Source organism: Cetorhinus maximus, chromosome 2, assembly GCF_964194155.1.
Source record: "Cetorhinus maximus chromosome 2, sCetMax3.hap1.1, whole genome shotgun sequence".
NCBI classification, from domain to species: domain Eukaryota; kingdom Metazoa; phylum Chordata; class Chondrichthyes; order Lamniformes; family Cetorhinidae; genus Cetorhinus; species Cetorhinus maximus.
Window position 1 is genome coordinate 136573083 of NC_135880.1, and position 27724 is coordinate 136600806.

The 27724-nt window shown below is 41.3% G+C and overlaps 2 protein-coding genes across 9 annotated transcripts in view; one reads left to right on the forward strand and one right to left on the reverse strand.

Annotated features, from left to right (window-relative positions):
* zcchc7 (zinc finger, CCHC domain containing 7) overlaps positions 1-1980 on the forward strand; it is a 329245-nt gene extending 327265 nt beyond the window's left edge. For both annotated transcript variants that reach the window (XM_078569904.1, XM_078569901.1), the window contains exon 9: positions 874-1980. In XM_078569904.1, the coding sequence (XP_078426030.1) occupies positions 874-1457 (584 nt within the window). In that variant the 3' untranslated portion in view covers positions 1458-1980. The remainder of the gene's footprint in view (positions 1-873) is intronic.
* A 17683-nt stretch (positions 1981-19663) lies between these two features.
* LOC144697899 (uncharacterized) overlaps positions 19664-27724 on the reverse strand; it is a 51268-nt gene continuing 43207 nt past the window's right edge. For 5 of the 7 annotated variants that reach the window (XM_078569869.1, XM_078569864.1, XM_078569890.1 and 2 more), the window contains exon 6: positions 19664-21349. In XM_078569869.1, the coding sequence (XP_078425995.1) occupies positions 20870-21349 (480 nt within the window). In that variant the 3' untranslated portion in view covers positions 19664-20869. The remainder of the gene's footprint in view (positions 21350-27724) is intronic. The other 2 variants (XR_013580437.1, XR_013580439.1) reach the window with 2 other exon arrangements.

The following is a 27724-nucleotide window of genomic DNA, read 5'->3' on the forward strand; positions in this document are numbered from 1 at the left end:
ATTGTTGTTTTTTCCAATAGGTACCTTAAATAGGTGCCTTGCCCAACAAAAATCTATTGATCTCAATATTGAACATTTCAATTGGCCCCGTATCCATAGTCTTTTGGGGAAGAAATTTCCGGATTACAACTGGCCCTTGTGTGAAAAAATGCTTCCTGATTTTGCTCCTGAATAGCCCAGCTCTAATTTTAAGAGTATAATCTGCCTGTTCAGATTTCCCCCTTCAGAAGATATAGTTTCTCCATATCTACCCTATTAAATCCTTTTATCACTTTAAACACCTCAATTAGACATTCCCCCTCAACCTTTCATACTCAAGAGAATACGAACCAAGTTGGTGCAACTTAGCAGTATTGGCACTGATAACACATTAGCCTACTGATATTGAACTAGACTTGCAACCTCTGAAGGTCATGAGTTGAAATCCCATTATGGCAAATTGTGAAACGGAGTTTAATAAATATGATAACTTGTGGACTAACATCAGAAAATTACTATGAAGCTGCCCGATTATTGTAAAAACCTAACTGGTTCCATAATGAACTACAGGGAAGGAGACTGGTCACCTGTACTGAACCTGGTCTAGCTCCAGCCCAACACTATGTGACTAACTTTTAATACCCTCAAGAATACTAGGGGTGGGCCATGATTGTCAGTGTCGCCCCCATCCCAAGAAGAAATACATTTTTTAAAAGGTGGTATACATGTAAACTGCATTTATTGGAGTATATATTCTTCAACTAGTTTTAATGCATCAAAGAAAATGTGACAGTTGCATTCTATGCCAGATTGTAATTTTGATATGATCACAGCACATGCTAAAAATAATGAAAGTCAAGTTTCTTGAACATTAATTTTGACTTTTCCCTCCAGAACTTCAAGATGCTGGACTTCTGGAAACCAACTTTCCAACTAAGAGATTGCGCAGGGAGACTGCAAGTAAAGATTCGCTTACCAAGAAAATGAAGAAAAAAAGGAAGAGAGAACTGCTGAAGAATAAAAGGGTTGAACAAGAGGGAAGAGAGTTCATGAGAAACAGTGGGATGGCAAAACACAAAGCAAAACATTGCCATCAGACCCTCCGCTGTCCCAAAACCTTTAGTGAAGGTGTTGAAGAGGATTTTCCAAGAGAATTTGCAGCCCAGTCAACAGCAACTCGTGCCCCACAGTACAAAACCCAACAGAGCCCTCTGTTGTTTATGCACAGTAATACCATACAGAATGAGGGACATGTAGGTCCAACAAGGAAAAATAAAAACAAGATCAGGAAAAAGAAAAGGCACACAGAAGGAGAGACTATAGAGCTGGCAAGGAAAAGGAGAAAAAAGGCTAAGAAAACAAAAGTACATGTCAGAGAAGGAATGCTGTCAGCCCCAGATAATGGTTTAACAATGAAACAGAAAGAAAAGAAGCGCAAGAAACATTATAAAATTAAATCTCAGGAATCTGTAAACTAATAGAAATAGTGAATAGTTGCATTTGTTTCTGGGAGCAGAACAGCTACACAATAACAATCAAACACTTGTTTTTAATGTAAAAATCATTGTACTAATTCACTGTGATAAGGAGTTCATGGGTTTGCACACATGCGAAGAGCTCCAGATGTCACCAGGCCATTAGGTGATGCTAAACAAAAGCTAGGCTTCACCCAATAGGAGGGTTGGTAAATTTGAGAGTGAATCACCCTGGGTTGCTTTTACACTGGGCAGGAGAGGCACTGAACCCTGAGTGTAGGGCATCTGTACAGCCTCTAAGCCAAGCCCTGATGAACAGTGAAAGGAAAGGAGCAACTTACCGTTTTTGCATACAAATGAATTGTTCCGTTTGATGCAGTTTAGATAAATATTCGTGCTTGTTACATGCTGTATGGTTAGAGTCTAGTTTATTCCTTTGGTTACCTATAATCAGTAAAATGTCTACTTTGACTTGTATTATTCCTTGTACTGTCACATTACAAGTTATTAAATATTTCAGCATTTATCTTTGCATAACAAATTTGTTCAGGCAATATATAGGAATAGATACTCATATTCACCACACTGGCAGTAATCTAGCAGAGTGAATGCACACAATATATTTTGTTATCTTGTTCTGTTTAATTCTAAGATAATTTTCTTAAAGATCCTGCTTTTGAATTTACTTTCTAATTTCTGGAACTCTTGCATGGCATGAATCATGACTTCTGCCACATTCCACACCTTTTCTTTCTCTCAGAACTTCTGTAGCCACTCATTTATGTTCACAACCCTGATAGCTGAAAGATCATACACCATCTAGGAACTCCATATTCAGCAAAATTCACAAAAACACAGGTTGGAGCTGCCTTGCCACAATAACTCTTTTATGCTTTATCTAACTCATGCAATACAAAATATAAAAAACTTAAGCTTACATGGTATGAAAAATCTGAACAGTGAGCTTAGCTGTTTACAATGCTACAGTTTTTCCCAATTTTTGAGAAAACAATCTCCACATTCTGCCCCTTTGTTGTGCCCTCCTCTCGCTGGTTTACTCTGTGTATATGTGTGTGCGCGTGTGCACACATGCGTTTGTGTGTGTGTACATGTTATATACACACACTATAGGGGAAAATGTCCATGTCACAGCTCCTGGCCTTCTACGTCAGGCTAAGTGATCTTGTAGAGTCAAATGCTGAATTGAGCTAAAATTTTCCCTTAAGAAATGGTGTCATGCCTTCCTATCTTTTATGAAAAAATAGCATGGTTCTTAATTAATTCATCACTCCCCTCCTTAAAATGCCCACCTTAAACCCCTATGCCCTTGTAACTATCACCCCATTTCCAATCTCCTTTTCCTTTGCAAAATCCTTAACTATGTTCTCGTTTTCTAAATCTGTGCTCAACTTTGCTGCAACTCAATGTTTGAATCTCTCCGTTGAGGTTTCCACCATGCCACAGAACTGAAATAGCCCTAATCAAATCCTCTGTGACTGTGATCATGGTGCATTATTCCTTCTTGACCTCTCTGCAGCCTTTGGCATGGTCAATAACACTCACCTCCTCTAACACCTCTGTTCCCCAGATCAGGGGAATTGTTTTGCTTGGTTCCACTCTTAACTATCTGATTGTAGCCACAGCATTTCCAACAAAGGTTTCCCTTCCTTTCCTCACACTATACGTCTGGGGCAGAATCTTCTAGAGGGGGTGGGATCTCGGCCACCAGCTGGAGAGCCAGTGAGATCCCCATGTTGCCTCTTTTCAAGAAGGCCCGCCATCTTGTGCCACTCAAGCATTTGACAGGCTAGCAACAGGCTCAAGGACCCCAGGAGCATAAGTCCCACCTGCCAAGAGCTGCCAGCCTTGACTGTGAATCAGGAGGTGAAAGGGAGGGAGGAACTTAAAACAATTACAATCACCATGGAAACGATACTGAGAAAATTATTGGGAACTTGTCAGGTTTTAGTTCTAAGTCCTGATGGACTTCATCCTAGGGTCTTAAAAGAAGTAACTGCTGAAACAGTACAAGCATTGGTTTTAATTTTCCAAAATTCCCTAGATTCTGGAAAGGTCTCATCAGATTGAAGAATAGTGAATGTGATTTCTCTATTCAATAAAGGAGGGAGACAGAAAGCAGGAAACTACAGGCCAGTAAGCTTAACATCTGTCATAGGGAAATTGCTGGAATCCATTATTAGAGGTTATAGCAGGGCACTTCGAAAATCTCAGTGCAATCAGGCAGTCAACATGGATTTGTGAAAGGGAAATCATGTTTGACTAATTTATTGGAGTTCTTTGAGGAAGTAACAAGTGGATAAAGGGGAACCTGTGGATAAGCCATGACCTTAGTGAACAGCGAAGCAGTCTTGGGGAGCAGAATGGCCTACTGCCGCTCCTGATTCATATGTTTGTTTGTATGTTCATATAGCATCCAAAGGAGCTTCACAGGAGAGTGGCCAAACAAATTTTGACACCAAACCACATGAGGAAATATTAGGACAAATAAAATAGGTTTTTAGGAGTGTCTTAGAAGAGGAAAGAAGCAGAGAGGTTTAGGAAGGGAATTGTAGAAATTAGGGCTTAGGCAGCTGGGCATGCCCTCCAATGGTGGAGCAGTTATAATCGGGGATGAGCAAGAGGCCAGAATTAGAAGAAGGCAGAGATCTTTGAAGATAGTAGGGCTGAAGGAGTTTACAGAAGTAAGGAGGGGTAAGGCCACATAGGGATTTGAAAACAAGGATGAGAATTTTAAAATTGAGACTTTGGCACCTGTTGAAGCAATGTAGATAAATGAGCATGGGTGATGGATAAACAGGACTCGGTGCAAGTTAGGATAGTCAAGTGTAGAGGTATTAAAGAGGCAAGAGTGAGGGTTTCAGGAGGAGATGAGCTGAGTCAGATGCATAGTCATGTGATGTTATGAAGATAGAAGTAAGCAATCTTGATGTTGGAGCAATATGTGGTTGGAAGCTCATCTTAGCTCTTTAACACCATGGTTACAAACAGTATGGTTCTCAGACAGCTATCAGGGTGAGGGATAGAATTGCTGGCTTGGGAACAGAGATTTTGTATTGGATTCAATGGGAGTCAACTGATCCCTTGTATAGGGTCCCAGTGGAGTTTATAACTCGCTGGGGTTTTATACAGATCTCTTGCATAAGATCCCAGTGTGATTTGACAGAACCCTCATATAGGATCCTAATGGCTGTCAGCTAAACTCTTTATAGGACCCCTGTTGCACTCTCAGTAGTCATGCTCCAAATTATATCTTGGCAATTGGACTTTCCCCATGCAGGATGTTAATCCTGTGCCTCTCTGACCTTTTATTCACAGGATTTATGAAAGCTCAGATGGCACACCATCAAGCCTGGTGGGCAAGGTTGGTTCACCAGAGAGCCAAGCTACTGACAGTCACTAAAGCAGACACATTCCCTTTTGTAGTGGGGGCCTGTGCTCTCCAGTGCAAGTTAAACCCTTAACACCCAATACTTAAAAATCTTTTTGTCACGGTGCCGAATGCTGCTATCATCTTTGGATCTTCTAACTGGATTCAACTAGCTACCCTTCAAAACCTAGGAGGTGAAGCATTTTCATGAAGTGATCCATTTACATCTTACGAGTTTAGGTGTGTGCTGATTACAGACATTTTGTAAAGACTTCTGAAGCAGAGGTTAGGCCAATGGGAAATATCTTGTACTGGAAATGTTTAGCCAAATTCTAGACATATATAAGCTTTCACTAATGGTTGTGTGGAAAAAGACACACTTAAGGTCAACAGCTTGCATACTTAGCAAACTGGCAGAGCTCACTATCTGAATCATATTCTGCTGGCAACTTCTTATAGCCTGCTTCAGGACACTAATCATGAACCAACTGTAAAGCTTTGAATGCTCGGGGACCTGATACTATCTGTCAGACACTAATTGCCTTGTATGAGGCTAAGCGGCCTGCATATTTAGAGAATCTTCCCCCCCCCCTCCATATAATATCAGTTATAATCCATTGATACTGAACAGACACGCTATAAGTGAATCCTCCGTTGTCCAATAAATCACTGATTAGCCACAAGTGAGGCTACCACAACTATTTCACTACATGCACTAATTTTAGTAAAAGAATGCCTAAAATACACGCAATAGGAGTAAATGTACTTCACTCATTTCACCGAATCACAGAATTGTTACAGCGCAGAAGGAGGCTATTCGGCCCAGTGAGTGCACTGGCTCACCAAGCAACTCACTCAGTGCCACTCTCCTGCCTCTTCCCCATGACCCTGCATATTCTTCCTCTTCAGAAAACAGTCGAATTCCATTTTGAATGCTTTGATTGGACCTGCCTCCACCTCTCAGGCAGTGTATTCCAAACCTTAACCACTCACTGTGTGTTTTATATTTACTTAACAAATACCTACCATCATTTAGTATTCAAGGAAGTAAAGCACAACAATTGAAAACAATTGCACACTCTGCATTTTATCTTGCCATTTTACCAATAAAGTGCAAAATAAGGTTAAAGTTCACATGCAAGCACTGAGTGAGTATTATGGTCACATGACCAACAATTGTCTCTTACTCATTGTCATTTACTAATCTGAAATGCAATTAGTCACATCTGGATTTCCAGTTAGCTACATGTGACAACAAATTGATCAGCTATGGTATAAATTGTCTTCTCCATTGAAATTATTCAGCAGGGAGTTGGAGAGAGGAATCCTGTAGACAGAATTACTTCAGTAAACTAATGCTATAAAATTAAGCAGCTGTCATTAGAACCATAGAAAAGTTATCGCACAAAAGGAGGCCATTCAGCCTATCTTGTCCATGCCAGCCTGAGGTGGATTTAAGTCCTTACAATTTCTAGTACCCACAATGTAGGCCCAGCCATCTTCAGCTGCTTCATCAATGACCTTCCATCATAAGGTCAAAATTGGGGATGTTTGCACAATGTTCAACATCATTCGCGACTCCTCAGATACAGAAGCAGTCCATGTCCAAATGCAGAAAGACCTGGACAATATCCAGGCTTGGGCTGACAATTGGCAAGTAACATTCACGCAACACAAGTGCCAGGCAATTACCATCTCCAACAAGAGAGAATCTAACATCACCCCTTTACATTCAATAGCATTACCATCACCAAATCCCCCACAATCGACATTCTGGGGGTTACCATTGACCAGAAACTGAACTTGAATAGCCATATAACAACTGTGACTAAAGAAATACTGTGGCTAAAAGAGCAGGTCAGAGGCTAGGAATCCTGCGGCGAGTAACTCACCCCCTGACTCCCCAAAGACTGTCCACCAACTACAAGGCACGAGTCAGAAATGTGATGGAATATTCTCCGCTTTCCTGAATGAGTGCAGCTCCAACAACACTCAAGAAGCTTGATACCATCCAAGCAGCCTGCTTGTTTGGCACCCCTTCCACAAACATTCACTCCCTCCACCAATGACGAACAATGGCAGCAATGTGTACCATCTACTCACCAAGCTCCTTAGGCAGCACCTTCCAAACCCATGACCACCACCATCTAGAAGGACAGGGGCAGCAGATAGATGGGAACACCACCACCTGGAAGTTCCCCTCCAAGTCACTCACCACCCTGACTTGGAAATATATCGCCATCTCTTCACTGTCACTGGGTCAAAATGCTGGAACTCCCTTCCTAAAAGCACTGTGGATGTACCTACACCACATGGACTGCAACGGTTCAAGAAGGCAGCTCACCATTTACTTGTCAAGAGCAATTAGGGATGGGCAATAAATGCTGGCCCAGCCAGCAACGCCCACATTCTGCAAATGAATAAAAAAAACACAATTGGAGAAATACACCAAAAACATTATAAACATTTGCAAATCCATATATATGAAAAATCTAATCTTGTTACAATATTTATTACTCTGATACAGAAAAGTAAGTACAATCCTCTAAAGATTAACCACATTCTCAATGAAGCTGTCACCTGGACTGAGGTAATGGATGCACCTTTCCAGAGGGGAAATATTGGTTGTTTGTAGGATGTTTTACTCACTGGTAATTAATGATTAACCTTTATCTTCACTGAGCTATTTATTTTCACTGAGTACATTATTACTATGTGGATTTGTAGTATAAGATGATGTGAGGGGGTAAAAAACTCAGATTATATCCTAAATCTTGAACTCTTATCAATCTTTAGCTAGTCTATGCATGTCATGTTTCATGTAATGAAGTAAAAAGCCACCCATAATCGTTCATCTTCACAAAGACCACTTTAGCACTGCTGAAGAAAGACATGTTGTTGAAACTTTTTGTCTTGCACTCATCAGGACAAACACACAAATTTCAAAGAGAACAATTTATACTGCATGAGAAAAGGGGTGCTGATTGGTTGTCAAGTCGATTCTGATTAGCCGAGATAATGTCATGGCGAATGCACCAGGGAGAAATTGTTCCGCCATGCTTTTGTTTATGTTAGAATCATATCTCTTTAAACTGGATTTTTCCTGTTAGAATATGGAAGGACATTGTAGTATTTGGACATTTGGAGGCTGCCAAGAGTTTTTTTTCAAAAGGGTCATAAGTTCATCTTAGAACTGTGAATAAGCAGGCTTCTTCCAAGAAATCACCTCAGTTGTACGGCACTTGAGAAGAAGTTGTTTGTTTGTTTTGAACTGCAAAGCACTTTAATTAATGAAGCTGGAAGACAAAAAGGCAATCACATTGCAGAGACAAACCTTAAGTTTGAACCTGTCCATCTTGTTTGGGAAAGGCTGTGAACAGAAGGCTACCCTGACTAGCTCTCTTCCTCTCCGCTTTGTGAAACTGTGTGGGGTTCTCGACCTGTAGCCAGACAATCCTCATCTGAGTGCAGTTTTTCTGCATAATTTTGGATTTGCTAGCTGAGACAGGAAGAATTAGTCCAGCTATTCTCTCCTCCACGCTGAAGCATTGTTAGTGACATCTACTGGGCCCAGTCTTCACCCGAGGGAACTTCAGACCGACAGCATCAAACCTCCATGAACTTTCATTTTTCTTTCTTTCTAAGAGAGTTTTTTACCATCTGCCTGACTCTGCAGAGGCAACCTGTGTGTCTTTTGTTTGTCTGTCTGTGTGTGTGTGCTGGGGAAGTTTAAAATGGTTAGTTAGTTACACTTCCAGATTACAATCCTGTGTCATCCAGTTCTTGAAACTTGTTTAAAAGGAGTCTTGTTTGTAAATCAATCATTCAGGGTCATTTTATAGAAGCCTGGATAGTCTTATCTCCTGGTTAATATAAGTATAGGTAAACATTTGGCCATTTTGGTGAGAAAATTAAACATTTAAATTAATAGTACAGCCTACGGAGCAGTGGGGCTTGATAATTTGTGCACTCCTCCCATCCTGGTCATAACATAAATTGGGGGCTCTTGCGCGATTTGAAACGCAGACAGCAGGTGCTTGGACGCAGAATAATAATTAGCATGGGATAAAAGGATGGAGACTGTGCGGCCTGAATTTTTAGGTCGGTGGACTGGCGCAACCGGCGGGCCCGGGATCGGCTGGGGAACAGGCCGCCAACTGCGATCGGCTCCCGACCGTGATTTCACGCTGGCTGGCCAATTAACGGCCAGCCAGAGTGAAGCACCTGCTGAGAAGCTCAGCACGGCTGGGGTGGGGGCGGAAGGAGGGCAGGCACTGACGTCAACGCGGGTGCGGGCCGGCGCTGAGGTAAAGCTCCCTGAAGGCAGAGAGCTGCCTCAGCGAGTTGAAGACCTGAAAAATCAAAAATAAAGGTTTCAGAAGCTGAAAGAAAGTGTCCAAGCTTCATAATAAATCACCTGAAAATTTAGCTACTGAAAATGCTGTCCAAAGAAATTTTACATTTTATTTCATCACGGAAGCCTCATCTTGCCAATGGATGAGGTTTGATGAAAAATATAAAGGCCGCCTGGCCAATTTGCCCGTCCGCCAACCATAAGGTTGGACAGGCAACAGAAAATTGCAGACAATTATGCCATTAATGGGCTTAATTGTCCCCTTAATTGTTGGCGGACACAATTCCGACTTTTGCGCGCACCCGCCGACTGAAATACCGTGCAATTTCACACCGGTTCCGGTCGGGCACATGCTCACCTGATCAGCGTAAAATTCTGCCCCAGGTTTCTTATACATTGGTAAACTAAAATGGCATTGCAAGTTGCTAAGATTCTTCTACAGATGGAAAATGTAACCTTGACTGGTTTACAAAAAGTAACCAAGACTCAGGTAACGGAATTGGTGGATAAGCTGGAGTTAGAATTACCCATAGGGGCGAGGAAGCCAGACATAGTTGAGGTAATAGCATGGCATTTGAAATTGGAAGGGATACCAGAGAGACCACGTTCTCCAGGGGGTGAGTCAATTGAGTTAGCTAAGATCCAGTTGCGATGAAGCAACTTGAACACAAAAAGAAACTGAAAAAACTTGAATTAGAATTAAATTGAGAACGAAAAGTAAAGAGGAAGAGAATGAAAGGAAAAAAAGAGAGCTTTTTAAAGGGAGAAAGCAGAAAGGCAGGAAAGAGAAAGGGGGTAAGATAAGAAAAAAAAACTTGACCTCCAGAGGGAGAAGTTAACAATGAAGGAAAGAAAGAATAAACAAGAAAGAGAATATCAGCTTAAAAGGCTGGACTTTAACAAAGGGGTCTCAGATGCTGAGAAAGGTTCTGACGATGACAAGACCTCTAACCCAAAGCCTAGTGGGGAAATGTTTAAATTTGCGAAAGCCCTTCCAAAGTTTGAGGAAAGGGATATAGAGGCATTCTTTATTTCATTTGAAAAGATGGCTAAGCAAACAAAGTGGCCAAAAGAAATCTGGACATTGCTCTTGCAGAGTATGTTGGTGGGTAGAGCTCATGAGGTTTATGTTTCACTTTTAGAAGAGGTTTCTGTGGATTATGATGCAGTGAAAAAGGCTATTCTTAGTGCGTATGACTTTGTCCCTGAGGCATACAGGCAGAAATATCAGAATATAAGGAAACAGTCTGGACAGACCTACATTGAGTTTGAGAGAAACAGAGTAATTTTGACCGTCGGATACGGGCATTAAAGGTAGAAAAAACATATGAAGCTTTTAGGGAAATAATTCTCTTGGAAGAATTTAAAAATTCACTTCCTCCAGTAGTTAGAACCCATGTTGAAGACCAGAGGGCCACAACAGCTGGACAGGCAGCAGAGATGGCTGACGATTATGAACTGGTCCATAAATCCAAACCCTTTTTCTGTCATCCCACAAACCCAAGAAGGATAGAAGATGGGAAGGTAAAAGGAAGGCAAGTAGCCGGAGAAGAGAAAGGACAGCCAAAAACCCCTCTTCAGACCAGAAAGGAAGGCGCTGAGGATGGAAGTGAGATTCAAAGGCCTAAGTATTTCTATTGTAACAAGGTGGAACATGTTCATGCAGATTTCTGGAAGCTGCGCGGGAAATCTATGGGACTTATTGGGGTAATTGAAGGTGATTCAGGAAACTGAAAGTACAACAGATCAAGTTGTAGCTTTAACTGCAGCTGTGAAACCGAGTGTGAACACTGCTGTGAGTTCAAGAGAGGTGAATGAGATACATGAGAGTGTTAAAGAAATTAGGTCTTTGAATCTCACTTCCACCCTCAGCACCTTCCTTTCTGGTCTGAAGAGGGGTTTTTGGCTGTCCTTTCTCTTCTCCGGCTACTTGCCTTCCTTTTACCTTCCCATCTTCTATCCTTCTTGGGTAAGTGGGATGACAGAAAAAGGGTTTGGATTTATGGACCAGTTCATAATCGTCAGCCATCTCTGCTGCTTGTCCAGCTGTTGTGGCCCTCTGGTCTTCAACATGGGTTCTAACTACTGGAGGAAGTGAATTTTTAAATTCTTCCAAGAGAATTATTTCCCTAAAAGCTTCATATGTTGTTTCTACCTTTAATGCCCATATATGACGGTCAAAATTACTCTGTTTCTCTCAAACTCAATGTAGGTCTGTCCAGGCTGTTTCCTTATATTCTGATATTTCTGCCTGTATGCCTCAGGGACTAACTGATACGCATTAAGAATAGCCTTTTTCACTACATCACAATCCACAGAAACCTCTTCTAAAAGTGAAACATAAACCTTATGAGCTCTACCTGAGGAAAAGTAACCCCTTGTCCCTCAAATGAGACAGCTAAACCTATAATCATACTTAGAGATACAGAAGCCACTCAAACACTTTTGCTGGGGAAAGGCATAACTTTTCCACCAGAGAGTGCATTAGAAGCCAAAGTTTTAGTCAATGGTATTGGTGGGGAAAACATACCCATACCTTTGTACCAGGGGCACTTGAAGTGTGTCCTAATGTTTGGGACAGTGGCGGTAGGGGTTGTTCAGAAGTTACCCATAGATGGAGTTGATTTACTTCTGGGAAATGATTTAGCCGGAGCGAAAGTAGTACCTTCTCCCATAATTACAGAAAGCCCAAATGAGGTTAAAGAGACGGAGAAGTTACAGGAAAAAGTTCCAGGAATTTTCCTGTTGTGTGTGATGACCCGGGCAATGGCTAACCAAAGTCCATCATCAAAGGTCAAGGTGATGCCACAGACAGATATTGAGCTGGCTGAAAATGTCTTGAAAGACTTAGATAATCTGAAAGAGATGTTTAACAAATCTTCTCTAGTTGAAGTTCAACAAGTTGATCCAGAGTTAAGTAAGATAGCACAATTGGCCCAAACTGAAGCTGAGACTAAGGAAGTTCCAGAATGGTATTATATTAAAATTTGAATTCTAATGAGGAAAAGGAGACCTCCTCACAGACCTGCAGACAAAGTGTGTTCATCAGGTAGTGTTACCACCCAAATATTGTAAACAGATATTACGGATAGCACATGAAATTCCTATGGCAGGATATGTAGGGATACGGAAAACTCAAGCGCAGGTAAACAGGCAGTTTTACTGGCCAGGTCTTCATAAAGACGTGGTGTAGTTTTGTAAAATGTGTCATACGTGCCAGATGGTAGGAAAACCACAACATGCAATCAAACCGGCACCCTTAATTCCCATTCCAGTTTTTGAGGAACCATTCAGTAGGGTGTTAGTGGACTGTGTGGGACTGTTACCAAAAACAAAAGCAGGACACTGGTATATCCTTACTGTTATTGATATGACAACTCGATTTCCAGAGGCTATCCCTTTATGGACAATTACGGCTAAAGTAGTGGTAGAGAATTAACCCAACTTTTTACTCGATATGGATTACAGGTAGAGATCCAGTCAGATCAATGTTCCAATTTTATGTCTAAAATTTTTCAGAACATAAGTAGTTTGGGTATAAACAGTTAAAGTCCACAGCATGTCATCCACAAACACAGGCAACTTTAGAGAGCTACCATCAAACTCTCAAAACAATGATTGAAGCATATTGTCCTGAATATCCCCATGATTGGGACAAGGGACTGGATTTTCTTTTATTTGCTACCGGAGATTCACCAAATGAACCTACTAGTTTTAGCCCTTTTGAATTAACTTACGGACATGAGATAAGAGGTCCTCTGAAATTAATCAAAGAAAGGTTTTTAGGAGAGAAGGACAAAACCTTTATGTTAGATTAGGTGTCCATGTTCCAGGAACAGCTCATGGGAGCCTGCAAAGTGGCTCAAGGACATCTTAAAGTTTCTCAAACAAAGATGAAGGAATAAGCAGATACACAAGCTATGGCTCGAATATTACAACCAGGGGATGAAGTATTAGTGTTATTGCTATTACAGGGGGAACCTCTGAAAGCACGGTTCAGTAGTCCATACAAGGTAATTAAGAGGGTTAGTAAAGTAAATTATTTGATAAATATCCCAGATCGTAGGAAAAAGAATTGGCTGTGTCATATCAACATGTTAAAACGATACCATCATAGGGAGGAAGATAGAAAAGAGCAGGTGTGTCAGGTTGTAAGCATAGTAGAGGACGAAAGAGACAGTGAGAGTGGAGTAGATGGAGACTCAGACACGTCACAAATTGAACCTCTGACTATCCAGTTGGCTAATGAAATATTAGGACAGTTGGATACCATATTTCCAAGCTTAGAGGTAGGGCAACAAAAGGATCTAGTGAGGTTACTCAGAGAATTTAACAAGATCTATAGGGATAAACCAGGATGTACAACTTTAGCCACACATGATGTGGATGTAGGGGAATTTTCTCCTATAAAGCAACACCCTTATCGTTTAAGTGCAGAGGAACAAGCACAAGTGACAGCAGAAATTCAGTATATGTTAGAAAATCATGGAATTGAGCCTGCAACACCCTTATCGTTTAAGTGCAGAGGAACAAGCACAAGTGACAGCAGAAATTCAGTATATGTTAGAAAATCATGGAATTGAGCCTAGTCAAAGCAGCTGGTGTTATCCAGTAGTGTTAGCACCTAAACCAGATGGGTCAACCAGAGTCTGCATAGACTATAGAAAGGTTAATGTGGTAACAAAAACAGATTCCTACCCAATCCATCGTCTAGAAGATTATATTGACAGGGTTGACAGTGCCACATTCCTTACTAAGATAGATTTGTTGAAAGGATACTAGCAAGTACCTTTAATATCACGAGCTAAGGAGATATCGGCTTTTGTCACACCTAATGGGCTACACCAATGCTGAGTAATACCACTTGGACTAAAAAATGCTCCAGCCACTTTCCAAAGACTAATGAATCAGGTGATCACTAATGTTCCTAACTATGGGGTTTACTTGGATGATGTATTGGTTTATAGCAACATGTGGAAAGACCATTTAAAGCAATTGGAAGCCATATTTAAACAATTAGTCAGCAGATCTAGTAATAAACCTTGAAAAATTGAGTTCAAAAAAGCACAAGTAACCTATTTAGGGCGTATTGTTGGGCAGGGACAAGTCTTGCCAAGAACAGCGAAGGTACAGGCTTTGATGGAATTCCCTGTCCCTAAAACTGAACAGGAAATCATGAAATTTTTAGGGATGTGTGGTTTCTATTATAAATTTGTAGTAAACCTCAGCACAATAGCTGCTCCATTATCGGATTTATTGCAAAAAGAAAGCAAAGGTGGTATGGTCAAGAGAGTGCCAGACAGCTTTTGAGAAGCTGAAGGTGATTCTAACTAATGAACCAGTGTTAGCCGCCCCTAATTTCGCTAAACCCTTCAAGCTGGCAATCGATGCTAGTGACTTGGGGGTGGGTCCAGTCGTATTGCAAGAATTGAAGATCTCTAAAAACTGGATTTTTCTTTTTAAAATATGGAAGGACATTGTAGCATTTGGACATTTGGAGGCTGCCGAGTTTTTTTTGAAGTGTCCTAAGTTCACCTTGGAACTGTGAACAAGCAGGCCTCTTCCAAGAAATCACCTGAACTCTATGGTACTTGAGAAGAAGTTGTTTGTTTGATTTGAACTGCAAAACGCTTTAATTAATGAAGCTGGAAGACAAAAAGGGCAATCACATTTGAACCTTTCCGTCTTGTTTGGGAAAGGCTGAGAACAGAAGGCTACCCTGACTAGCTCTCTCTCCCTCTCTGCTTTGTGAAACTGTGTGTGGTTCTCGACCAGATAATCCTCATCTGAGTGCAGTTTGTCTGCATAATTTTGGACTTGCTAGCTGAAACAGGAAGAATTGGTTCAGCTTTACTCTCCTCCATGCTGAAGCATCGTTAGTGACATCTACTGGGTCCAGCAACACGTCTTCACCCGAGGGAACTTCAGACCGACAGCATCAAACCTCCATGAACTTTAAGTTTTCTTTCTTTTGAAGATTTTTTTCCATCCGCCCGACTCTGCAGAGACTATCTGTGTGTCTTTTGTTTGTCTGTGTATGTGTGTGTGCTGGGGAAGTTTAAAAGGGTTAGTTAGTTACACATCCAGATTACAATCGAGGTGCAATCAGTGGGGCTTGATAATTCGCACACTCCTCACATCCCAGTCGTAACATTTATTCAAAAACTGTGCAATGTCTGGACATATTCCTTTTGTCTGCAGGGACCAGGTTCCTGCATATGGATATATGTAGCTTCTAGCTAGTGTGTGAGCTATATTGTGAGTCTGGCTGATAATCCTAAATTGGTTGTTAGTATAATTCTTTGCACTCAGGATTGTTCAGCAAGTGCTGCTCAATGGAGGAATCACATCTAACGTTAGACATTATGTTCTGAGTTTTGCAAACATAGGTCGATTGAATATGGTTAGTACCCTGCCTATTGCGAACAGCCGAAGGGAGATGCTGTTTGATACGATCTGTCAGTTGTTGGGACGAATGGCCTATGTACCTGGCATCATATCGGCACTGAAATTCATACCCACATTACTCATTTGTGTGGTAGCGGAACATTTTTTTGGTTTAAGATTATCTTGCAATGTAGTTGACTTACATTTGCTAACCTAAGTGAAGCTTGCATGGGAAATAAGGAAATTACTTTTATACAGCACACCTCACAACCTCAGAATAGCCAATGAAGTACCTTTGAAGTGTAACCACTGCAGGAAATGCGCTGTTATTTTGCACACAGCACAGGCCCACAAACAGCAATGTGATAATTGATCAGGTAATATGTTTTAATGATGTTGGTTGAGGAATGAATATTGGCCAGGATACTATGGAGAATTCAACTGCTCTCCTTCAAATTATGTCATGGAATCCATTAAAAGTTCCTGAGAGGGCAAGGGAGGCTTTGGTTCATTGTCTCATCTGAAAAATGCACCTTTTATAGTGCAGCACTACCTCAATATTGCACTTACGTGTCAGCCTAGATTGTGCGCTCAAGTCTCCGGAATACATGAACTATGATGTTCTGACTCAGAGATGAAAGAGCTACCAATGAACCACAATTAATACCCAAGTAAGGATTCTTTGAGCAGCTGAGTTATTTCCAGAAAGATCACTGATTACCCTGGCTACTGGTGCAGAGAAATAGCAGGGCTGATATTCCAGATCCAAGAGCCCACAGTACACTGGAGAGATGGGTGGACAGCAAAGCCTGCCACAAGTGCTGAAGGGGCCCTAGCCCATTGTGCTGCACCTCAGACAGACACATTGATGCAAACACATTTTATAATATGACTGGAAGGTGTAGTCTGATTTTGGGGTGTCAGCCACAGGCTCTGGGCAAGCACTAAAAGGGAGCTCTGTGAAACAAGTTAGAAAGCTACAAGGTGCTGCAGGTTTGGCAAGGTAGATCCAATAATCTGATAGGCTCCTTATAGAAACATTCATATGATTTGGCCTGTTACATGTGGCTGCTTGGAGGTAAACCAGTGCTAGGAGCAAGGTGAGAGTTGCCCTTTGGGACTCCAATTTACATATGTTAATAGAGAGAAGAAGCACTGTTGGAGGTGAGAAAAAAGAAGAGAGTGCTGGCTTCAGGGATCCCCCCTCCCAACACCCACCCCAAGTAGATGTACAGACCATAGTGGGCACTCCTGAGCCTCAGAGAATTAATTCCATTGGCAATGTCCAGCTCAGCAGGATGTTATTACAGTATCTCTGGAATGGGGGCCTGATGCCACTATCTCAAACCAAATACAACTTTGTGTCAGTGAAAATTGCAGTCGCATTCAACATTTACACCACCAGAAACTTCCAGAGAGCCATTAGAAATTTTGGGTAGATTTCCATCTTTACTGTCTTTTTTAGGAGAGAAGGACAAAACCTTTATGTTAGATTAGGTGTCCATGTTCCAGGAACAGCTCATGGGAGCCTGCAAAGTGGCCCAAGGACATCTTAAAGTTTCTCAAACAAAGATGAAGGAATAAGCAGATACACAAGCTATGGCTCGAATATTACAACCAGGGAATGAAGTATTAGTGTTATTGCTATTACAGGGGGAACCTCTGAAAGCACGGTTCAGTAGTCCAAACAAGGTAATTAAGAGGGATCCTCCCACCAGACTGTCTTTGCAGGCTGTACTTTTCTCAGGGACCAGTTGGAGACCTTTGCTACTCCTTGTCCCTTTGACTCCTAACTCTCCTGAGATCATGACCTTTAGCAGTACAAAGAGGCTTACACTTCCACCAGAATGACCGTAGGAGGAGGCAATCAGTGGTATTGAAGCAAGGGTTCCATGGTCTGGATCATTCAGTAGGGGCCAGCAGTAATCCCCAGTATCAGTGTGGCTCGCTGTGTTTTTCAAACCTCAGTTAGTAACAGAGCATGTCACCTGGAGGTGGCAGGACCAGAGTTCCCTGAGGAGAAGCCGATCAGGAGGTGGATGAGAGGTGTTCTGAGGGTGTAATTAAATTTGAAGTCCCTTTGGACAGTATATTCAATAGTTTGAAGCTGACTCCAGATTGATATGTATAAATAAAATCATAACTTAACTGAGGCTTAATACATTACAATATTGAAGCAGCAGTTAAAGAACTGAGAACTATATTACCCATTATTACTCTTTGGGTAAAAGGTGTGGCCACTTTTACTCATGTAGGCATCTACACCTGTCTATTCTACACTGAAAATGACCAAAAGCTTCTAACATGTGCCCCAAAAACCAGAACTGCAAAAAAAATCCATCCAATCATAAGCACATCAAGTTCTGTGGTCAAGCACAGGCATAGGGTCTCCCTTATCTGCTTTTTAGCCTTAGCACAAGGTTTTTCTGTGCTATCTTTCCATTTCCAATGGTTGATGATGCAACATAGGACCCTGAGGACAACAAGAGTTTTAACTGTAAATAAAATTTATATTTTTTACCTAATTCTAACAAATGAGAAATAGAAGTAAAATTATAAATCTATAGACTAGCAACCTTAATATTAAACTACAATCTAGCATAGCTTAATAATGAAAAATAGTAAATAATTACATTTATTTATGTTTCAACAAATATCAGATGTTCTCACATTTCTGTAGACAGCTCTAAATCTCACTCTGTTCTTTTCCCCACTCAATGGTAATTAGATTTTTAATAACAAGGCCACTTGTGCCACTGCACCTGCCAGAAGTCAGCAGACAATTCAAAGCAGTGTATTTTTGCAGAATAGTGGTTTTTAGAGAAAACTGTAGGGTCATTTAACTCTTACAAGGCTTAATCCTTCAAAATAACCTTATAAGGCCATATTCTTACAAGGAGGAGTCAAATGAGAAGGTGGATGAGGGAGTGGCAGATGAGGGGAGCCAGGTGAGGAGGAGATGATGAAGAAACAGTGAAGGTCATTCTGGTAGAGTCATCCACAGAAATGTTACAACGGAGACATTGTGCTGACCATTACTGCGCTCAATCCACTTACATTTCTCTCCCACTTAGCTCTGAGACACTACCTCATCATCCATTTGTAAATCCTCTTATCAACATTTCACAGGATGTTCACTTCCGTCAATGAACTCTGCACAAAACATCATCCCGATCCAATTTGTTTATTTCACAGGATTAAAATCTCAATGGAAAAGATATATAACAGGCAGCTGATCCGATATCACCTGTTTTACAATATCATCCAAAGTCAAAAGGAAGTTCTAACGAAAGGTCATCAGCCCAAAATGTTAACTTTGTTTCTCTCCCCACAGATATTTCCAGCATTTTGTTTTTTTATTTCCAATTTACTGTAATATTGAGTCATACTGCATTGTCGAGCATTATATTCTGACTCCTGTAATCGACTGCAATTAGGAGTTTTTATCATTTCTTACCATCGCCTGACAACACCCTCCCTCAGCTCATCTGCTGCTGAAACCCTCACCAATGCCTTTGCTACCTCTAGACTTGACAATTCTAGCACTCTCCTAGTTTCCTGTCTTTCACTCTCCATAAACTTGAGCTCATCCAAAACACTGCAGCATGTGCCCAAGCCCACACCAAGTCCCATTCGCCAATCACCCCTGTGCTCGCTGGTCAGCAATGCTTCAGTTTTAAAATTCTCATCCTGTTTTCAATCCCTCTGTGACCTCATCCCTTCCCACCTCTGTAACCTCCAGTCCTATAATCCTCTATGATATCTGCACTCCTCCAATTCTGGCCTCCTGCACATCCCTGATTTTAATCGCTCCACCACTAGCGGCCACGTCTTCAGTTGCTCAGACCCTAAGCTCCTTAAACCTCTCAGCCTTTCTATCCCTTAAGACCCTGCTTAAAATTGACCTCTTTGAGCAAGGTGACCAAAAATTGTCATAATATCTCATGTGGCTCGATTTCAAATTTTGTTTGATAACAGTCCGGTGAATATTGCCTTTTCAATATTTTACTACATTAAAGGTGCTATAGAAATGCAAGTTGTTGTGATAAAAATCTTCACTGCAATTAAAACACACGGGTGTAATTTTTATTAAAAATGTAAATATTTTATTTTTTTTTAAATGTAGTACATTTTGAACCTTCTAATAAGTATTAGCCTTGAAGCAGTAAAGCTATTGTAATAACTTAACCAGCCTCTCAAAGCTCATCTGGACTAACCTCATTAAAAAATTATAGTATTTTGATTCTATGGCTTGAATATGCTGACCATTTTGTTCCCCCAAAATTAACTTGCGGTAACAACTTAAAACTTACTAAAAATAATTTCATGTCTGTGATATTTCCTATGTAACTTTAAAAAAAATACTTAATCAAAAAATTTCTAGAACTACCTGTGTACAGCATACTGTACTTCCCCCATGGTACAGGCAGCAAACAGAGTCACTGCATATTAACACAGTCACTGGCCATAAAGGCACATTAGTTTGTTTAGGGCAGTGGGGAGCCAAGGTCAACTATCAGCACTAACCCTCAACAGTGGAACGTCTGCAATGGAGGCATTTGAAAATCTAACCTGGGAGAGAAATTACATTTTTTTTTAGTCTTAGTGTTCTTGGCTCACAAAATGAACTGTTGCTGCCAGGGATGCAGGATCCCTTCCCCTTAATCACTACAGTGGCCGATGACAGTAAAGGAAAGCAAACATAATAACCACACTATCACAGCTCTTCCAAAACATGGACAGTTTCCAGAGAAATCCATAATTTACATGCGTAAACACCCAGCGTGTGTTTTTGGGAATACAGTGATACACTTTTCCCATGTTGTTTGTCGGGTCTTACACTGGAGAGTAGTGCGTTCTGTTGAATTATAGCAACAATATCACCATTCCTTACCTTGAGGGAGGGGAAGAGAGTCAGGAGACAAGGTTGATCAGTAAATCTACTTCTGCTCTCTTCTCCGCTCTCCTTTTAGGACTGAGCACTGCTTTAACAGCAACTCAACAAAATCACACTTATTTTAGCAGATCTATTAGACCCATGTGGGGGGAAAATGCCTTTGCAAGCTATCGTCGATAACTAACATTGAATACAAAAAAATATAATGCAGCAGGTCAATTTGAAAATAAGACTGCAACATTCTTCTCAAGTGTTGTTAATTTGCAGGCCGCAGTTTGCAAAAATCAACAATATGAGGGAAAATGTTAATAAGTGTAGACCTCCTGGTGGTTAATTTCATCTGTGCATTGTGTTTCCTCCAGTTTATTCCTCCAGTCCAATTTCCAAAGTCACTGAAGCTTCTGCTCTAAGACTGCTGTCTGGTGAAAAGAATTCTGCAGCATATCCACATGGGGGCTAGTAAGGAGAGACTTGAAAGATGGAAGTGGACTGATCATCTTATCATGGTGCCTTTCTAAAGTAGCAGAGACAGTTGTGTATATAGGTGGAATGACAGCATTACAATCAACAGGAGCTGTGCAGAGCACATGTGACATGCTTGGCACTGCATCAGGGATTGCTATGGCAGTTGTGAAAGAGGGTATCGTAGAGGGCACTGATCCACCCAACCGAACATCAGATTGAGTCATGTCCAGAAAGCTGCTGTTTCCCATGATCAAGCGATCATTCTCCATCTCTCGAGGTAAAAAGTCCTTCAGAAGCTTTGGGGATGCATGCTCTTTGTCGATCTGCACTCGGATCTCCTCTTTGTGAACTGTTCTAATGTGCTTCTTTAAGTTACTGGGATGACGGCAGCGCTTTCCACATACCTAGCGTAAAACCAGAATACTGCAGGTGAGTGCAAGATTACTGTAGAAGAGTGTGGCATAGCAGGGAATGCAGGAATATGGCAGTGAGTGCAGGAATAATGCAAGTGAACACAGATTACTGCTGGTGATACAGAAATACGGCAGGGAGTACAGGAAGGAGATTACGGAGATAGGGAGGAGTGAGGCCATGGAGGCATATGAAAACAAGAATGAGAATTTTTAAATCAAGACATTTCTTGACTGGGAGCCAATGTAGGTCAGTGAGCACAGGTTATTACAGGGGATACAGGAATACTGCATATGACACAGAATTGGCAACTAATAACATTTCCCTTTTCTACAATTACATTTTGTAAGAAATCAGGATTTTTTAGTTTTTGATCAGTTAAAGCCTCTTGGAAACTAGCTTTTTCCTGTTAAACCACAGGTAATTGAGCCCCAGTTGTGGATGTTGAAGGTCAATCATCTCAGCCTCAGGACCTCGCTGCACAAGTTCCTCAGGGTAGTGTCCTAGGCACAACCATCTTCAGCTGCTTTATCCAATGACCTTCCTCCCAACATAAAGGTCAGAAGTGGGGATGTTCACCAATAATTGCACTGTGTTCAATACCATTTCAGTACCATCCTCAGATATCGAAGGAGTCCATGCCCACATGTAGCAAGATCTGAACAACATCCAGGCTTGGACTGATGAGTGGCAAGTAACATTTGTGCTACGCAAGTGCCAGGCAATGACCATATCTAACAGGAGAGAATCTAACCATCTTTTCTCAAGATCAGTAGCATTACCATCACCGAATCCCCCACCAACACCATCCTGGGGGTTACCATTGACCAAAGGCTTAACTGGACCTGCCGCAAATACTGTGGCTACAAAAGCAGGTCAGCAGCTTGGAATTCTGGAGAGGCTAACTCACCTACTGGTTCCCCAACTGTCTAGCATATACAAGGTACAAGTCAGAAGGGTGATGGAATACTCTCCACTTGCCTGGATGAGTGCAGCTCAATACCATCCAGGACAACGCAACTCGCTTGATTGGCACATCTACCACCTTACACATCCACTCCCTCCACCACTGACACACAGTGGCAGCAGTGTGTACCATCTATAAGATCGCTGCAGCAACTCACCCAGGCTTCCATGACAGCACATTCCAAACCCGCGACCTCTACCACCTAGAAAGAGAATGGCAGCAGATGCATGGGAACACCACCACCTGCAAACTCCCTTCCAAGCACACACCAGTCCTGACTTGGAACTCTATCACTGTTCCTTCAATATTGCTACGTCAACTCCTGGAATTCCCTCCCTAAAAGCACTGTGGGTATACCTACACCACGTGGGCTGCAGCAATTCAAGAAGGTGACTCACCAACACCACCTTCTCAAGCGCAATTATGGATGGGCAGTAAATGCTACTTGGCCAGGGTTGCTCACATTCCATTAATGAATGAAGAAAAGAAAAGGAGCAAAGCAGCGAGAGACATGATTTAGTCCATAAAAAGGAAAGAGGGAAAAGTCCATCAGTCCTTAGAATGCTTACTCTATCTAATGCAACCTCCTGCTACACATTCCCAAATCTCCGGGAATGCTAACCCCTGAGGGAGGCAAATAAACAGGGAGAATTTCAGGAAAAATTGAGGATTCCTCCGTAACTTCCTATAACAAACAAGCAAATTCCAGCAGACAATAGTAACATATCACTAGGTATACCTAACTACACCCCCACCCACCTTCCTATGTAATCCCAATATCCTAAGGAACTCTAACTGGGACTGTGAAAGGCCATCACCTTCCAGTCAGCTGGTGCAAAAGGTCACAGGCTTCCCACCATTTTATCCCCAACAATCTTCTGCAGCCTTGTCTGCAAATAATTCATCCACCATCCTCTTTGGTTTAAAAAACCTGATAGTTATTTTTGAAATGAAGGTTGTCAGTGTACATGGTATGACACACAAAATCACAGACATTTTCACAGCAACATTCTACCTAATTTATTAGCCCAGTCACATTCATCACATTGCACAAGCTGAAAAGCGTGGAAGTATTTGTGTGACACTGGCCAGTTTGTACCAGTTTTCTCAGCTATCAGACTCATATAACACAAACATATTCCAATACCACCTCATGGAGTGGGATTATTTTCTCTTGTTAGACTGACTCCAATTCAATTTAGTTCCTCAAAATAGAAAGCATGAGTTAGGAATCAGGAATTCTAGCTCACAAAAAGACATTGATTATCCTCTACATGGGATTGATACTCCAGAGAAGAGGATATATCACTAGACACTGCAGTGATAATTCACGCCATCTCAGTCAGAACTTTATACAGATTAATTTGTCTCAATGAAAAGGTACAAAGGAAGATGTTCAAGTCCAGAATAAAATATTATTCAGAACAACAAACAAATTTGCACTAATAAAGCGTATTCACATTCACAGGGCTGCCAAAAGCATTTTCTAACCAACTATGTACTTTTGATGTGTATTCACTGTTATGCAGGTAAACACACAGCCAATTTGTGCATACCACGTTCCCACAAATAGCAGTGAAGTAAATGACCGGACAATCATTTTGTTGATGCTGGTTAACAGATAAATGTTGGTCAGGACACAGAGCACTTTCTTTTCCTCCTTGATAAGTACCAGGGGATTTTTTACGTCCATCTGAACAGGTAAATGGGTTCTCGGTTTAACATTATATTCAAAAGACAATACAACACTCCCTCAGTGGTGCATTTAAGATGCATCTCAACTCAAGTGCTCAAGTCTCAAGTGGGGCTTGAACCCATAACCTTGTGACTCACCGAGCCTAGGCAAAGATTAACTCTGTTTCATGTACTGGGTGAGTTTTCTCATTTACAAACCAGTCTATTTTCATTCCAAACCAACAAATGGCAGATATTTCACTGATGTATAAAACGATCACCAGAATTCACTGCAGTTGGTTTTATCTTTGAAAAAAATACCTTGGCTAAATGATTTGCCAGAGCCCCTGAAGACTCACTGACGCCCAGTTTGAGTTCCGCCAGGGCCACTCAGCTCCTGACCTCACTACAGCCTTGGTTCAAACATGGACAAAAGAGCTGAACTCCTGAGGTGAGGTGAGAGTAACTGCCCTTGACATCAAGGCTGCATTTGACTGAACGTGGCATCAAGGAGCCCTAGCAAAACTGGAGTCAATGGGAATCAGGGGGAAAACTCTCCACTGGTTGGAGTCTGTAGTAATCTGAGATGTAATATACCTTTAAGACGAATAATGCAATGTAAGGTCGCATGATCTTATTGTCCAATGGCAGAGTAGCACGGACTACCTCTATGTAAAAGAGTCTTGAGTTAGTCACTGATGAGTGAAGACAGAGTTTTATGTTGTGAGCACACAAGTGTAGCTGCAGAGTTTAGTTTGTCAATAAACAGCACGTGTTTATTCTAACAACAACCTCCTGATGTTCTGTCTCTGTACCGACTCGGTCACCCCGAACAAAGCGTGCAACCCGATCCTTTAGCCCCAACAAACCAAGGGCACTGGATCCAACAAACTGGCGAAGAGAGTAAAAGCACGAAAAATCACAGACAAAACGAAGTAAAAAGTGAGAAAAACAAAGGAAACAAAAAGAACCAAAACTGGGCCGTACCTCACATGGTAGTTGTAAGTTAAAGACAATTTCCTTATGAGCGTCGAATTAATTCCTTAAGAGATGCCACAATTTGGAACAGTAGAGCCATTCGATCCAACCTCGGACGACTGGTCTCACTATGTTGAACGCCTTGCGTTCTTCTTCCAGGTGAACAACATTGCGGGGAAGAGGCGCGCGATCCTTCTGTCCACATGTGGGAGTAAGACATACGGATTAATTCGAAATCTGTTGGCGCCCAGTGCCCCAGACTCCAAAAGTTTTGATGATTTAGTGAACATGGTAAAGAATCATTACTAGCCCAAGCCGTCGGTGACCATACAAAGGTTTAAGTTCAGCTCAAGAATTAGAGCTGCGGGGTAGACAGTCGCGTCTTATGTGGTGCATCTGAAGCAATTAACTGAATACTGCGAGCACGGTACTTCAATCAATGATACGCTCAGAGACAGTTTGGCATGCTGTATAAATGAAAATGCAATTCAGAGGAGATCGTTGGCCGAAACAAATCTAGATTTTCTGAAGGCATTAGAAATCACTCTTGCAATGGAAGGTGCAGTGTGAGATTCAGAAGCCATTCGAGGAGTGCAAAATGGCGCCGTCTTCCATGTTGGGCAGGGAGCTTCAACCAAAAAGAGCGGGAAAGTGCAGAGCTTTGTTCCGAAGCGAGAAGCAGCCAGCACTAGCAGACACATTAAAAAGGAAAACAGCAGCAAAAGCATGACATCATAGTAACAGAGATGGAAGTAGATGGAAGTAGTAATGAAACACAATTTTAAAAGATTGAATGTTTCTTCTGCCATCGATGTGAACACCTCATGAGAAATTGTAAAGATAGAATCAGGCAGACTTTCAAACAAAGGCAAAAACCCAATGAGATAAACAGCATCGAAAAGCCTGAAGTAATAGATGCTGATAGCTGTTCGCTATATAATTTAAAGGCAGGAAAAATGGAGCCTATCTATATGACCATGAGAGTGAATGAGAAGCCTGTCAGAATGGAAGGGGATACTGGTGCAGCCACTACAGTGATCGGAGAGCATACTTTTCAATACTTGAATCATGGAGAATGTAAGCTGAATTTAGAAGAAACTGTTGAAAAATTAAAGGCTTACAGAAAACATACAAGTCAAGGACGTATGTAAAGTCACAGCAAACTATGAAGGTCAAACAGTGAGATTACCCTTGATGGTAGTAGCAGGCGAGGGACCTAGTCTCCTCGGACAATACTGGCTGAAAGAAATTAAATTAGATGGAAGATTTCATTCCATTCCAAGAACTATTGGACTTTCACAGCTACTACAGGAATATGTCTCAGTTTTCAAGGAAGAATTTGGAAAAATTGAAGGACAACAAGCAAAAATTAATGTAGATCCTGAGGCAACACCAAGATTCATGAAGGCAAAACCAGTACCTTATGCAATGCAGGATAAGGCAGACACAGAACTGGACATATTAGAAAAGTGTTACAACCAGTACAATTTTCAGAGTGGGCAGCACCAATTGTACCTGTTCTCAAACCTGACCTAAACTTTAGAATATGCGGGGACTATAGATTAACAGTCAATAAAGTGGTCAAATTGGTTAGACACCCCATACCTAAAATTGAAGATATATACAATAAAATGGCAGGTGGAAAGGCTTACACGAAGTTAGATTCGAGTCATGCCTACCAGCAACTGGAATTAGAGAGGGCATCCCGAAAGTTTGTCACCATAAATACACATAAAGGATTGTATCAATATACCCATTTACCATTTGGCGTATCTTCTGCTTGCACCATATTCCAAAAAACCATGGAAAGTTTGTTACAGGGATTGCCCCATGCTGTAGTTTATTTGGATGACATTCTCGTGACTGGACTCACAGAGAAGGAACATTTGATGAACCTGGAGGAAGTTCTGAAATATTTTTCACAGGCCGGAGTGAGATTGAGAAAGTAGCATACCTAGGTCACAAGGTCGATTCACAAGGCCCACATCCACTTGAAGAAAAAGTGAAATTAATTAAAGAAGCCCCAAAACCAAAGAGTACATCCAAATTGAAATCATTCTTGGTGATGATTAACTACTATGGACACTTTTTGCCTAATTTATCGACAGAAGTGGCACCATTATATTGTTTGCTCAAGAGAAATCATGGCAAACACCGTAAGAAGAAGCTTTCACAAAAGTGAAGAAGTTGTTGCAGTCATCTACACTTCTAGTACATTTTGATCCAAAGAAAGGGTTGATATTAACATGTGAATTCATCAGCTTATGGAGTTGGAGCGGTGCTTTCTCATCGAACGCATGATGGATCTGGACGACCTATAGGTTATGTGTCGAGAACACTTAGCACTGCAGAGAAAAAGTACTCACAAATTGAAAAAGAAGGCCTGGTGATCATTTTCTGTGTTAAAAAGTTTCATCAATATGTTCAAGGTTGTCACTTAACTATCATAACAGACCATAAGCCATTATTAGGGCTATTCAGTGAAGACAAGGCTATACCCCCTATAGCCTTGGCAAGAGTACAAAGATGGGTGTTGATCTTGGCAGCGTATGAGTATACTTTTATTCATAGACCCGGAAGTCAAATTGCAAATGCAGATACACTCAGTCGTTTATCCTTGCAGATAAGAGATGAGGATGTTCCAATTCCTCAGGAATACGTCTTGACCTTTCTAGACTCAACACCGATATGTGCTAAACAAATTAAAGATTGGACGAACTGAGACCGAGTCTTATTCAAAGTGAGAAAT